We start from the raw sequence: 15,426 nt of genomic DNA on the forward strand, positions 1-15,426 counted from the left end.
ACATTACATGCACATTTCTTATAATATTTCTACATTTTGAGTTTCTGTGTTCTCCCTTGCTGTCATTTTAGGAAAGCAGTGTATGGGACTTGTGGATCTGGATCGGGCATGGGCTGCAGAAGAGCATAACTACTCTGTCCAAGTTATATCTATGGAGCCAGAGAGTTGCTCTCCAAAGAACAATATGTTTGTGGGCATCCCTACTTAGAGTGTGAAACTTGCATTTGATTTGAAGCTGAGCATAAATCTTCAGTGCATAATGACATCCAGCAGATAGAGGCAGCGCTGGGAAGCAGACATCCTGCATCTTGAACGCATTGCCTTCGGAAAGGGAAGCAGCCCCCAAAGTCCTGAAAAGCAAACTGCATGCAGAGCATCACAAATCAACTTGCAATATGTCATTAAGCAACTTTTGGTTCTCATACTGAGAAGTTTCTGGATCTAATGACTGTGCATGGAATTATATCCATCTGCAAAAGTTTGGGAAAAACTGGCTTTATTGAAGGAAAGGTGATTTCCTTTTCAGTAAAGCTGTGTCTTGGCTGCTTGGAAATTGCGTTTGTGGTCAAAACAGCATTTGTGTTCCTGAGCCGAGCAGTTATCAGCCAGCAGTACTGATCACCAGAGGAACAGAGAAGATCAAGTTTATTGTGTTACTGAAGATGGCTGTGCAACAGGTGGTGGCCTGACTTTGCTGAAGAATTCCATGCTACTGTAGCAGATGATTTTTAATAAAAGTTCATCAGAATAGTTTTGGGCCTCAATCTGCTTATTAAAAATGTATTCTACCTTGCCAATAATTCTTTTAAAAGACTTCAGAATTACCTTTAAATATTATGCAAGGATTCTGTAACCAGGCAGTTGACACTTGGTTTAAAGAAACCAAACTTCTCATTATCCATTGACCAGAAAGTGGGAGCTAGACATGATGATAGTGAATGGATCCTTCACTGTTGCATTGGTAACAGAAGTGTGTTGATTCCTATTCATAAGAAACTTGCCGTCCTGAAGAAATAATTATGAACAGTTCATGTGTCTACATAGACCATCTTCATTGATTTTATATTCAGTTTAAAATTTGACAAAAGTTGCTGTGTGGAACCATTTGAAAAGATAATCGTGGTTATGCTGCTCTAAAATGAAAATAAGTATTCTCCTGTGCTCCATTTCCCCCCTAATTTAAAATCACCAGTTGACACAAACACAATGGAAGGTAGCTCCTAATGAGATTTTTACTGCATGTTTAGGGATTTTACACATCTGTGATTTCTGCCATGATTCAGTTTATTTAATCTGAAGTTTGAAAACTATGAACATAGCTTCCAGACATGGCTAACTGAATTACAAACAATAGGTATTGGAGCAAAAAAAGAATCCAGAAGTATTTTATTATTCATGAAATGTAGATATCTTAAAGATCGAAATACCTGGGTTTTTTTTAATGTGAACACATGGAATGCTACCCCCTTATTTAAAAAGCACACAAATGAGCAAGTAGGAGTGAAATCCTACCTTTAGCATGAGTTCTTCCATAGATAATGATGAAATACTTTTTCTGCAACTGTTTGTGGTTACAGGAGGAACTTGAGTTTTGAAGAATGTATGGCAAATACAAAATACATGGCGATACCAGTTGTCTTCAGAGTTTTCTGCAATACTTGCCCAATGGGAATTCAGTTTCTAAATTAGTGGTATGTCAATCTGAACATTAGTCATGTTAAATTGCTTTTCTCGAGTGAGCAAATGTCTCTTTATGACTTTCTTGTGCTGAAGGAAGAACTCGTCAAGGTGAGGCAGTTGGAAACTGATACTGTTTACAGTAAGAGTTTTCACACTTCTCTGCTCCAGAGAAGTAGCAATATCAGTGCTTTAATTATGGTGGTGTTGAACATTTGGCTTGGTTTGATACTATGCAATAAAACAGAGCTTTCAGTAGAGCAGAATTCTTTGCTCTTACGTGCTTCACATCTTTTGCAATATCTGTGTCAATAGTCTGTAATAGTTTTTTGATCTACCTGAAAAGAAGGAATACATTTAGGGTCTACAGCAGAGAACATGTGTGCTACTGGATAAAAGATAAAAATGGTTTTTTTAACAGGCAAAACCAGGATTTCTTAAAAAGAGAGGTGGAAAAGGAACCTTATTTGGACAGATGACCAAGTGTTTATTAGGTGCTTCAGATGGTCTAGAAAAACAGGTAAAGTCAAACAAGAATCCAAATACCAATCTCTGTTTCCTATTTCATTAAAGTACCTGCTTTCATCTTAATGACAGCTTCCCACAGGTGTTGCTTTACTTGTGACTTAAGTAAATTATTTTGTATCTGCTACCCCACAAAGAAATAGGCTTCACAGGAAGAAAAAATTTATAGAAGCAAGGGAAAAAACCAGCAGAAGTAGTGCTGTGTTTATATGCATGATGACATCCCATTTTTTCTTGGATGAGCCAAACTATACAAAGTGAGTTTATGACGAATTTTTGTCCTTCCCAAAATCAGGAATATTTTAATGGCATCTCACAATATCTATCATCTTAATGGGTTACAGGATTAGTGAGGCTGCATTCCATTTGTGATACTGGTGTGAGCTTGTTGCTGTTGGCATCAATGGGCTCTGGTTTCTTCTCAGGAGAACAGAATCTTTCTCATGTCCAAGGATGGAGTTATGTTACTATGACTAGTAAAGCCTGAACTATTCTTCAGATGAACTGATGTTTATTGAAAACTGAAGAGAAGCAGATGAAAAAAAGCATAAAAATCAAGATTTGCAGCAAGAGATAATACGTAATTCACCACAGATTAAATGGCTAAACTGTGGCATGTACTTTCTGAAAGATGAACTCAATTATATTAATTTTTAGGTATGTTACTTTGCCCTATGTTTCTGTATACATAAATGGTATGGAATTAATAGAGCCTAAAATAGCCTAAACAAGGTGAGTAGACAGTGTGGTCCTGTGAGTGAACAACTGGTCTTCTAGCAGCTAGTTATTCAAGGAGCTATCTTGATGTCCAAGGTGCATCTCCAAATACTGTTTGTGTTTTTCATTTGTCTGGCCCATTGGGACCAGCTATAGAGTGAAAAAATTGCTGTCCTAGCATAGTCATGATTTTCCATTATCTTGAAAGTTTTCTTTTATGTTTCCCTTGTAGCCTGTATTGCTGGCAAAAGTAACCTTATAACAGGGAACAGATGACCAAGCCATGTTAAAAGTTAGTCATCTGTGTGGACATGTATCCTTACTTTTGGTTTTTCATTTTATTCTTCATTCTGTTATTAATCTGCTTCTTCAGCCATTTTTCGAGAGATCATTCCTAGTAGGTTCATTGTGCTGCCTAATTTTTATGTGGCTTGACCTAAACAAAAAAAGGTAGAATGTTACTATTATTCTGATAAAGTCATCTTTTGATTTTTGCTGTTGATGGAACCTACTCTAGTGGTCAAAATTACTCAAAGATAATCCTTAGACAAATACACATAAAATTATTTACTTATAGGGTGGCCATAAATTTTAGGCCAATGTTTTCTGGTCATCTTTTCTAGACTTTTAGCTACTTGGTGGATGCAATGGCAGTAAGCAGAAATGTCTTTCTAAAAGCTGTATTGCTAGGTGACATGCAATGCCAGGTGTTCTCATTGAAAAAAGCATTTAAAGAAATCATTTATGGTCAAGTAAGTTTAAGTAACCTGCAATGAAATGACACTGAGTTGATTTTACAATAGGTTTAAACAGATGTTAGTATGGCTCAACACCATAAGCTGAGGTGATTTTCTTTTAAAATTTTGGCATAGGGTTAGTAATTAACCCTTTAAATGTGTGTGTGTGTGTGTGTATAATTTTTAGAAATTATTGGCCTAGAAAAGCACTGATTACCAAAAAGTAACTGAAGAGGTGAAGCATTAGTTTTGGTCTTGGTGCCCAGTTGTCAGCTGAAGAAAAAGCACATTTTCCTTTAAGCATAATCAAGTACTACTTTCAGTGCTCTTTCCTTGGACCATTTGCTTGTCGTAACAAACTCCTCATGTACAATCTCAGTCTAAGTTCCTGTGGTTTTATTACCATTTTTTAAACAAAATTGAAATAAATTTACCTGTCGATATGTCTAGTGCTACTTACATGCCCCAAATAAAAAAGAAGAAAACCTCTGAACTTTCCATGCTCAGACCTGCACTTTAACTATGTGGCTACCAAGGTTTCAGTTCAGTAGCTTGTGCTTAGCAAATTTCAGCTTACTACAACTATCATTAAAAGAAATTCAATTTTCTAAGTCAATAATATATTAAGATTCTATACAAAGACTGAAAAACTGAAAGCAGCTTAATTTTCTTTATTTGTAGCTTTTATTTAATTAGAAATTGCATGAGTAAAGAAGTACTCTTCTCTGCAGTCTTCTCATAGTGAATTTAAGAAAATACTTGAATTTTCAAAATAGACGAGGGTGCTGAGGATAGTTTTATAATAAATTGCAATTTAAACAATAAAAGGAGAGGAGTTAACATTATCCCAGTATTAGCCTCTAAAAAGATGATCAGCTGTTACAATTTCCCCCGTTTTCTGTCTCACCTGCAGGACTTCAGGCCTGAAATGTGTTTTCCTGGGCATGAAACCTGCAGAGCAAAACAGGAGTGTGCCTTGGATGGCTGCTGTCCCTGTCCCCATCACAGGCACGTGCCATCCCTTGGCAAGGTGAAGTTCTTTCAGTCTTGTTTTTCCCCCTTGGTAATGTGGGAATAATGTCTCCTGTTTTCTCTTACAAAACACAGACTCCAAGTATTCATGTGCTCTGTTGGAAAGAGACCTCTGATAGCTGTGAGATTATTTGACCCATAATTATAAAATGTTAGGGTTTCTTCCCAACATTAAATACCTGAAATTTTTCCTGTAGTAATTTTAGCCCTTACCTTTTCCTTATTTTGCTTTACCAAGTATGCTGTCTATACATTAATTACTGCTACTTCCGACACACAGGGGCAAGATAACTAATTTTTTATGTCAGATACAGCTATGGGAAATAGAAATATGGGCTTAATGACTGCAGCTCAACTAAGTTTAGTGCATTGTCTTTGCACTACAGCTGAATCCTAATGACAGTGTCCAAAACTGGCACAGTAAACCAGTTTAAGGTGTCCTCATTTAATAGATGGGGAAAGAGTCTGGAATATTTTTAATCAGATGTTTCTGGATCTAGATGTCACCTTATTTCTGCAATCCACAGCAAGGTTTGGAAAGCTGCATTCAGACAACTTTGTTTCCAAGTGCAAAACAAAGATCTTTCTCTCCTCTTCTGACACACACCTATGTCAGCTGCAGTATTATCAGGTCTATTATCAGATCACCTGGTGCAGTTCAGGAAAATATAGGGTGACACATTTTAATTTTATTCTCCTGGAGGAAGGACGAGTACAGAAAGTCACACCTGCTTACCCCAGGGATGCAGGAACCCCACTGGCATTTTCAGAGTCAGGATTCTTCCTTCATATACTTTGGACTCAATTTAAGACCTGTGTGGAGGTGGAAAGCTGAATGTGTGCACAAAGCACCACCACAGCTGACCCAGCCCTGCTGTGTTGAACAGGGCAGTTTTTAGTAAAGCCACGTGGAAAAAGGCAGGGATGTGTTATCAATTACAGATGGCACAGCAATGACTCCTGTGCAAATTCCTCCAAGGAGTATATGGTGCACACCCACAAAGGGAATTTGGGAATTTGGGGAAATTGCCAAACACATAATTTCATTATTGATCTGTAGGCATAGACATGGGGTTTTTGAGCTTTAAAAGCCCAGCCCAGAGAGAGAGTACATTTGCATGGTTCATTTCTCATAACCAGTGCTTTGGGAGTCATACAAGGTGCTTAATTATTGATATATTAAATATATGTTTGGAATTGCTTTAGCATCTTAGCATTTTTATATGAAGTGTTAAGTCTCCTTTGGGATTTTTCAAAAAATGGAAAAGTCACCCCTCCCATTCTTCAACACTCACCATGTAGTCAATTACCCAAAAGGAGGGATTGTAATAACAGAGAAACTTTTGTAAGAAATGAGCCTCCTCAGGTATAGCATGAGCTGAACAAATCCTTGTGCTCTCCACAGCACTGGGTCAATTCCCACCATTCTCCCCACAGCACAGAGCACCCAGCAGGACCAGGGCCTGAGGAGCAGCCCTGCACCTGGCAGGGCTGAGATGGGTTCCCTGCTGCTCTCAGGAGCCCCAGCCCATCCTTCTGAACACAGGTCCCATGGCAGAGTGGCTGGAAGGAAAAGTGAACAGTAATTCTGCTTCTTCTGCTGTGTCACCTTCCATAGCAGAGCAGGGCCTCAGGAGGAAGGTGCTGTCCCCGGGAGCAGAGCAAAACTCCTCAGCCCTCCTGGGAAATTCTGGTTAGAGGAGTAGTTGAAGACCTGAAAATGTCAAGACTTCAGAGACTTGAAATAAGGATCTGAATGCTTAGATCTTTTCCTCAGCCAACAAACTTGGATTTTGTTTTAATTGCTATTTACCAGGGTTAAAGTTAAAACACTCTGATAAGAGTTAAAACAGCAACAGACTAATAAACCTGGAGGAGGAAGATTAAGGAAGGGTTTAAATTTATTTCTGATTTGGGGATGTGTGGTTTGTTGGGGTTTCTTTAGCCACAGAAGGCTCCAGTGATGCTCCGGTAGCTCAGGCTGAGGGCAGCGGGAGGTGCAGCTCTGTCCCTGCTCTGCCCCTGAGGCCCCACGTGCGGAGCTGTGCCCGGCCGTGCCCAGCAGCAGCAGCAGGATGGGCCTGTGGAGCTGTGCCCAGCAGCAGCAGCAGGATGTGCCTGTGGAGCTGTGCCCAGCAGCAGGATGGGCCTGTGGAGCTGTGCCCAGCAGCAGCAGCAGGATGGGCCTGTGGAGCTGTGCCCAGCAGCAGGATGGGCCTGTGGAGTGGGGCTGGAGGAGGCCGTGGGGATGTGTGCAGGCCTGGAGCAGCCATGCTCTGCAGCCAGGCTGGGAGAGCTGGGGCTGTCCAGCCTGGGGAGGAGCAGGGCCAGGGAGGCCTCACTGAGGCCTTGCAGTGCCTTAAGGGGGCAGAGAGTGATGGGGAAGGGAAGGGTTTTAGATCAGAAAGGGGAGATTGGGATCAGATGTTCAGAAAAGCTGTGAGGGCAGTGAGATATTGGAACAGGCTGCCCAGAGAAGCTGTGGATGCCCTGGAACTTTCCAGGCCAGGCTGGGCAGGGCCCTGAGCACCCTGATCTGGTGGGTGGCAGCAGCAGCAGGTGATGGTTGAGGTGCCTCCATGGCGCTCTGGAACTCCACGGGTGGGCAGAGCAGACACCCGTTACCCGGGCATGGAATGTTGCCCCTGGTTGCCAGGGGCACTCCCACTTCCAAGGTTCTGTTGGCATGGACTCTGTTGAGCCAGTTGACGGATTCTCTGCTGCGCAGCAGACGTGGAGCATCCGTCTTCTCCATCCCGGCTGGGAATAGAGAGCGATTTGCTGACATTTGCGAGCCAAACTCTGCACTGACTGTACAGGTGAGGGCAGGCGATTCTTGGCAAGGCTTCTGATGCTCAGGGGCTGGGCTGGGCTGCAGGATGGGTGGATGGGCTGCAGGTGGGCTCAAGTACCAGAGTCACAGATTCCCCTCTGTCTTTGGACAGGAACTGTGGACTCAGGAATGGGAGTCTTGAGGCATGAGGGTGTTCAAGAAAACTGCCATTCCAAATAGATAATCTCCCCTCTGCTTTTCTGATAGGTTTGGAAGAGCAGTTTTCTCTCACTCCTACAAATCTGCAGTGGGCTGCCTGAAGGAACCAAAGGGATTGATCACATCCCTGACGTTCCTTTTTTGGTGTTTGCCCCACTGATTCTGCTGGTGGTTTTTGATCAGAAACCACCATGAGCTCAGTAAGTACTTTGCTACTCGATGGAAATCTGATTCTTAAAACATTTTCCAGGGTACTTCTAGAAAACATTTCAGGAGTTTGTAGCAAATGCTGAGGAATCTTTGAAAACTTCATGTAACTTGACATTCTGGAATAGTGAAGGTTTTGAATCTCTGTGGGTGTTAGCAGTAGTTCAGAAATGCTTACAGTGTGAGCAGCAAGCTGCTGGAATTGGGAACTGGTCTCCTCATTCTCAAGCCATTGGGACAGGCTTGCTCTTGGGGAGGTGGCTTGTGGGAGATCAGGGGTGATGTCTTTTCCCTGATGTGATGTGCTCAGGTGGGAATGGCCCATACCACCATTTGGTGTGTATTCCAGCCTTTGCAGGAGAGTTTTCTGTATCCTTGTGTGCTGTCATTGGTGTTGCGAACCCGGGGGCCGTGTTAAGATTTGTGCCACAGAAAGTGCTCAGGCTTTGTTCCCTGTCAGCGTCAGCGAAAGCGCCCTGGAGGAGCAGTTGGTTCCAGACCAGCTCGGAAACGGAGCAGGCTGCTGCCCTCCAGCGCAGGTGGAACTTTGCAGACCGAGCCAAGAGACCTTGAGGAAAGTGGTGCACCTGCCTTTGAGCCTGGTGAGAACAGAAACTGCTTCTGGAGGGTTGAAGACAATCTGGCCATGTGCTTTTGCCAGTTTCTAGGCCCTTTACTGGGGAGGAAGGGAAACCTTGGGATTGAGGAACACCTGGAATGGCATCCCTAAACAGCAAGCCTTCTGACAACTGTTTTGGTGTTACTGAGCTCGATACACTGGCAGCTAGTGGGAGAGGATCTGTGTGGCAAAGGTGCTCAAGTGATGCTCAAAGCCCTGACTGTGTGTTCTGATGAGCTGGCAGTCACTGCAGCTGCCACAGCGGAGGGTGGCACGCTGAGTTTGGGATCTCCCAAGCTGGATGAAGATGAGGGAAGCCTGTCATTAGGTGTGCCCCATCCTTCAAGGAACCAACCTACAGGATTGTACCATGAAATTGGTATCCCCTCTAGTGTTGGTTGGGGTTATTTTTTTGCCCTGTGTGCTAAACATTCCCCTATATGAAATGACTAATCTGTTGATGTGAACATCCTGTTGTCATCCAACAGATGCTGTTGTTATCCAACAGAAGTTTGGAGGAGCTCAGCTGCTCTTCCTCCTTTTTTGTCCCTTCAGAGGAACAGGGCTGGCAATGCTCCCTGTGGACAGTTGAGGGCAAAGCTTGAGTGGAATGTTACACACATTCCTAAAAAAAGAGACCGAGGGCACAATGAATCCAACCACAGCCTGTTCTAGAGTGGCAGCCTACCTATTTCCTTCGTAATCTCTGATCTCGACTCTTTTTTCTTTTTGAACAGGTGAAGAAGTGATAGATCTCACAGGTGAAGAAGTGATAGATCTCACAGGTGAAGACGTTATAGATCTCCCAGGAGGATCTTCTGAGCCTGAAGTCATCACTCTTAGTGACAATGAGTCTCCTGTGGTAAGTAGTGAAGGGCACACTCCTCTCCATCTTCCTTTCAAATTAGTTTGCTTGCCTGTCTTCTGGAACATTACTGAGTACTCTGGCCTCAAAGGTTGAAAGAAGGCTCTGATTTATCACTTTAGACACCGTTCCCAGTCAGCCCCAAACACACTCCTGAACACATCAGCATGCCTGAGTCGTGCTTGCAGAGTGTGGGTGAACATCCTAAAAGAGGTTGTTGCTTCCGTGATTTAAAGGAGAGCACAGGAAGTCTTTGACTTCCCAAGTAAGCAGTTGTTTTACCTGCAACATCAGTATAAGGAATCTCATTCACTGAGCTGTAAAAGGCAACTGCAGCTGACTGGTTGCTATGCATTTATTTGGTTTCTTATTCCAAGAAGTCTTTAAAAGGTTCACATTTGGTCTTTTTTCATTTTTCTGCTACTATCTTAAAAGAACATGCTTGGATCCAGCCCACAGTGCAGTGTATCAGCTCAAATGTGGGATGCCACTGCTGCTGTGCAAAACAGAAACATGCAGCAAACAGCATGGCAGTTTTATCCCGACCGGGCTGTTCCTGAACCTTTGCAAAGAAAAGGCCTCAAATTTTACAACCCAATTTTCAAGACCCAGCTCCACGTGCACCAAACACAAGAGCACGTTTGGGTATGGGGTTTTTCCTCCTCAGTAGTTGTTCACATGCTAAGAAGTGTTTAGGCTATTACAGGTGAAATTGCCAGTTTGGGGGAGAAAGAGAGGAAGAAATGGCTGCAGCCAAAATCCAATTAGGGAACTGAAAAAGGGAAGCAGGGAGCAGAGTGTTCAGGCGGTCCCTTAAGTGCCTCCATTTCTACCCCATTTCAGGACAGGGAGCAGAGCCAGCAGCAGCCTCATCTTTCCAGAGCATCAGAGAATTCTGTTGAGCCACTGGCAAGGAATGATGAAGAGGAACCAATAGAAGATGATGGGTATGTGAAAGTGTCTATCCAAACAGTAATTTCAGATAAGTGGTTTTTTGAAAGAGGTTTTTGCCAAGCTTTTGGGTTCTGCCTAGCTCTGTGCAAGTACTTCAGACCTGGAATGTAGTGGCCTGCCTGGAAGAGAATTGAAATAAACCCAGCAAAATCCAGCAGAAGCCTTTCTTCTGTGTTTGTGAAGCCTTGGCTTCTTAGAAGCTGTCCATCTAACATTGAATGTAAGAGACTGGCTGGCCACACTGAAATGCTTGCCGTCCATCAAAATTCTTGGAATGATTGTGTTTCTGGGCTGGCATGTTGCTGAATCAGAATAGGGGATGTTTTAAGTGCCAACGTTTTCTTTGTTGGTAACCTTTGGTGCCCAGTGAAATAAATGGCTGCATGTTCTCCTGGTTCTGCTCTCTCTAGTGATTGGCTGCGATTTACTAATGAACGTCCATTTCGGTCAGGTGAGGACTCAGAGGTGAGGATCCACATGTTGTTGTCCCTTCTGGTCTTTGGGAGGGGAAGGGACAAAAGGGGAGCTGCACAACTCAGTTGTTTGAGGTGGGTGCCACGGGCAGCTGGCTGGAAGCACAGCCCTTGCTGGGAGGCTCCAGCTTGAACATCCCTCCAAGTGTCTCCTTGGTGGTGTCCACAGAGGGAGAAGCCCTTTCCAGGATGTCACCGGCAGATCTGTGTGTCCTTTGTAGTTCTAACATTAAGTAGCAGATTGCACATACTCCAAGTCCAGTTTGCCTGGTGCCAATAGAGCAGCAAACTGGAATTCTTTACTCCCAATGCCTGTTGTGGTTCCTATTCTCAGTGGCCATTCCTCCAACATGAAGTGTTTAGGGCTTTGACTGCAGAAGTTGCCCTTCTTGGGGCTAACAAGGGAAAGAAAAGCTTCCAGCCCAAATCCAGTCAGGGAACTGATAAAGGGAAGTAGGATGGAGTTGTTTTGAGCAGTTCCTACTCTCTCTTAATTTTTACCCCACTGCAGGCCAGGGAGCAGAACCAGCAGCACTCACAGCTGTCCAGAGCAGCGGAGAATTCAGCTGGTCCAGTGGCAACTCGTGACGAAGAGGAACCAAGAGATAATGATGGGTATGTGAGAGTAAAATGTCTCTCTAAATTCCAATTTCTGATACATGGTGGGAAGACATTTTTCCAAGCTTCTGGGTTCTGCTGAAGTCTGTGCAGAAGCTTCAGACCTGGAATATAGTGGCCTGTCTGGCAGAGAAGTAAGTAAAAGGATCAAAAAAAAATAAAAATCAAAATCTTGCTTCAACCTTTCTTTTCATGAAGTCATGGTGGAATATTTGTTACAGTGTGGCTTGATATATGCTGAAATGCTTGCAGCTCATAGCAACTTGGGGAACACTTTTGGAGCTGGGCTGGGATGTTGCTAAATCTGAATAAGTGTTACGTGTTGCTATCTCTCTGTCTGCAGTGAAATTATTGGTTCTGTGCTCAAATGGCTGCATGCTCTTTCTGGTTCCCTCTAGTGCACAGACAGCTGGTCCTGCTAGTCTTCCAATGAGGGAGGGTGACAACTCTCAGGTGCAGGACAGGGAGCAGAGCCAGCAGCACCCACTTGGCTCCAGAGAGGCAGAGAGTTCAGCTGAGCTGCGGGCGAGTGACAACGAAGAGGAACCAAGAGATAGCAATGAGTATGTGACTGATGGAGAGTCTCTCCAAAGTGTAATTTCTGATATATGGTAGACACAGGATTTTTGCTAAACTGTTGGATTCTGCTTGACTCTTTGTAATGGGAAATGATTTGTACCATAGTGGCCTGTCTGGAAGGGAACTAATGGGAACAAAACCCCAAAAAACAAAGCAAAATCCTGGAGAAACCTTTCTTCTCCATTCAGGAAATCATTATGAAATGTTTCTCACATTATGGGTTGCCATACCCTGAAATGCTTGCAGTACATTAAAGCTCTTGCACTTGATTTTGTTTCTGGGCTGGGATGTTACTAAATCAGAACAAGGGGTTATTTCTGTTTTTGAAATTGTATGTCTTGGAAGCCCTGTGTGGCCTGTGAAATTGACAGCTGCATGTTCTTCTAGTTCTATTAACTCTGATGAATGGCCAGACCGTTTTGAGAGTCCTCCGACATGGCAGGATGACATTACAGATGTAAGCATTATGTTCTTATCACCCGTTCTTGTCCTGTCTGCTTTGTGGGAGGGCAGGAGACAGAGGGGGAGCTGCACAAGTCAGTTGTTTGAGGTGGGATGCCACAAGCAGCTGACTGTAAGCACAGCCCTTGCTGGGAAGCTCCAACTTGCTCATTCATCCAAGTCCTTTCTTGGTGGTGTCCATAGAAGGAGAAGCCTTTGTCAGGATGGCACTGGCAGATCTGTGTGTTCCTTGTAGTTCTATTCTTTGACTGACAGACTGCAGATACCCGAAATCCAGTTTGCTGGTGCCAATAGAGCAACGAACCTTTCTGTCCCAAATTCCTGTGCTTGTGGTTTCTGTTTCTCGTCAGCTGTTCTTGCAACATGAAATGTTTAGGCTAGCAAGGGAAAGAAAAGGTTCTAGCTCAAATCTAGTCAGGGAACTGAAACAGGGAGGCAGGATGGAGTGGCTTCAAGCGGTTCCTACTCTGTCTCCATTTTTACCCCACTGCAGGACTGGGAAGGGAGCCAGCAGTACTCACTTCATTCCACATCAACAGAGGATTCGGTCGAATTAGTGCCGTTCAACCTTCTAATGGAACCACGAGATATTGAATTGTACGTGACAGATAAAGAGCCTCTCCAAAGTGTAATTTCTGATGCACGGTAGACTGAGGTTTTTGCCAATCTTTTGGGTTCTCCTTGGTTCTGTTTGGAGAATTCTGGCTTGAAACAAAGTGGCCTGTCTGGAAAAGAAGTAAGAAAAAAAACCCAACCAACCAACCAACAACAACAACAGCAGCAACAAATAGCAAAAAAAAAAAAAGCCCAAAAAACAAAAAAACAAAACAAACATAAAAACCAGTAAAATCCTGAAGAAACATTTCCTCTCTGTCAGGAAGTCATTATTAAATGTTTCGTGCATTATGGATTGTGATACCCTGAAATGCTTGCAGTACATAAAAGTTCTTCCACTTGATTGTGTTTCTGGGCTGGGATGTTACTAAATCAGAACAAGGGGTTCTTTAAATTTCTTCACTTATATATTTTGTTGGTAACCCTGTGTGGTCTGTGAAATTGACAGCTGCATGTTTTCCTGCTTCTGTTCCCTCTAGTGAACGACTAAGAAGTCTTGTTAGTCCTCCACATTGGGAGGATGACAATGCAGAGGTGAGGATCCTCATATTGTTGTAATTTCTGATTTGTGGGAGAAGAAGGGACAAAAGGGGAGCTGCATAACTCAGTTCTTTGAGGTGGGCAGCTGGCTGGAAGCACAGCCCTTGCTGGGAGGCTCCAGCTTGAACATCCCTCCAAGTGTCTCCTTGGTGGTGTCCACAGAGGGAGAAGCCCTTTCCAGGATGTCACCGGCAGATCTGTGTGTCCTTTGTAGTTCTAACATTAAGTAGCAGATTGCACATACTCCAAGTCCAGTTTGCCTGGTGCCAATAGAGCAGCAAACTGGAATTCTTTACTCCCAATGCCTGCCTGTTCAGCAGCCATACAGCTAACATGAAGTGTTAAGGTGATCATAGCAGAATTTGCCAGTTTTGGGGAGAACAAGGGAAAGAAACAGATCCAGATCAAATCTGAATAGGGAACAGGAACAGGGGACCAGGGAGGAGGGTGTTCAGGGGGTTCCTAAGCTGCCTCTATTTCTACCTTGATGCAGCAATGAGAGCAGAATCAGCAGCATTCACTTTGTTTTTCAGGGCAGCAGCTCTTTGGGCTACTGCTTTGAATGCTCTTAGCCAAACATAGAGGGTGGTACCCTACCCTTGCTCACCTCCCCTGCTGTAACTGCTTTCTGAGCTGAGGCTTGTGTGAAGCACCAGTGGCCTCACCAAATCTAATTGTATCTTCTTTTCTCTCCCTTCCCATGTGCATTGACTGAAGCTTCCTGAAGGTGAGTTGATGTTTTACAGTTGGTAATGTACTTTTATCTAAAAGGTAATAGTTATTTTTGGTGTTCTCTTCTAAGAAAGTCGAGCAGCAGGGATTGAAACTGCATTTTGGCAAAAGGCAAAGCACAGGGCTAAAGCCTCTGGCCAGTGTCTCAGAGAACGGATGCAATGTGTGTGTGATGGCCTCTGTCAGTCACAGTGGGAAATCCCTGCAAGAAAAGTGGTAGCTGAACACTTATGCAGAAGGTACTTTATTGTGGTAACACTTTCTGCAATTTTAACTGATTGGTGTTTGATTAGTGTGACATGGACACTGGAGTGTCAGAGGTGATTGTTGCCTGCGGTTTCTGAGACTGAAAGAGCAAACAGGATTTCTTCACCCTTTGGCTGTTACAGGCCAGGCCATTAGAAATGGGTCTCCCTGTAACTTGGTCAATATGTTGTGCACAAAAAATGGACTTGTTACTGGGGTGTTGCAACAGGTAAATAATGATACACTTGAGAGAGACATTGGTTGTTTGTTTCAGTGTTTCACCAGTCTGGGTGCTCAGTGATATTTCACAGATCAGACACACCCACTATCAAAATAACTTCTATTATTCATAAATTTAAACAAACAAGAAACTAGCTGTAATTGGTTGCAAGTGACAAGGTTATCCTCTTAGCTAGTCTTCTGTCTTCTTTTGGTTAGTGATTGTCTCACTTCTCACTGTAATTAGTCCACTCAGTGCATTGCTCAGTCTCCCTCTTCTTTTGGGCTGGGGAGTTTCTTGAGTTGCTGCTCCATCAGTTGGTGGTCACAATCTCGCCCTGCAGGAAATACTTTTTACCAGTCAGAGCTGATGTCAGGAGAGTTGGGTTTCTTAGTTTCTTCCTTATCTTGGGAGTTGTGCCAGATGTCCAAGTGGCCCCTCAATTCTGCATTCTTTGTGTCCACTTTCAGTGGGCATCCTTCTCCCCAAGCTTTGTTAATTCTTCCCTGGGTCTGAGCTCCTTGAAGCATGTCAAGCCCTGAACCTTAACAAGGCAATTCTACCAACAAGGAATTTGCCGATGGGCATCACTTAGATCTTGTTTGTGAGTTGTTGT

General features: G+C 43.5%; 2 protein-coding genes across 3 annotated transcripts in view; both read left to right on the forward strand.

The window, feature by feature from the left end:
- GSTCD (glutathione S-transferase C-terminal domain containing) overlaps positions 1-750 on the forward strand; it is a 44,396-nt gene extending 43,646 nt beyond the window's left edge. For both annotated transcript variants that reach the window (XM_063156444.1, XM_063156445.1), the window contains exon 12: positions 72-750. In XM_063156444.1, coding sequence (XP_063012514.1) covers positions 72-208 — 137 coding nt within the window. In that variant the 3' untranslated portion in view covers positions 209-750. The remainder of the gene's footprint in view (positions 1-71) is intronic.
- Positions 751-7,267: 6,517 nt separating this feature from the next.
- LOC134418951 (uncharacterized) lies at positions 7,268-14,688 on the forward strand. The gene is made up of 11 exons (XM_063157979.1): positions 7,268-7,507; positions 8,348-8,489; positions 9,244-9,368; positions 10,215-10,318; positions 10,736-10,790; positions 11,310-11,413; positions 11,815-11,979; positions 12,383-12,452; positions 12,951-13,054; positions 13,552-13,606; positions 14,638-14,688. The coding sequence occupies exons 1-11, from the start codon at positions 7,268-7,270 to the stop codon at positions 14,686-14,688; spliced, it is 1,215 nt and encodes a 404-aa protein (XP_063014049.1).
- Positions 14,689-15,426: the final 738 nt, after the last annotated feature.

Source organism: Melospiza melodia, chromosome 5, assembly GCF_035770615.1.
Source record: "Melospiza melodia melodia isolate bMelMel2 chromosome 5, bMelMel2.pri, whole genome shotgun sequence".
NCBI lineage: Eukaryota > Metazoa > Chordata > Aves > Passeriformes > Passerellidae > Melospiza > Melospiza melodia.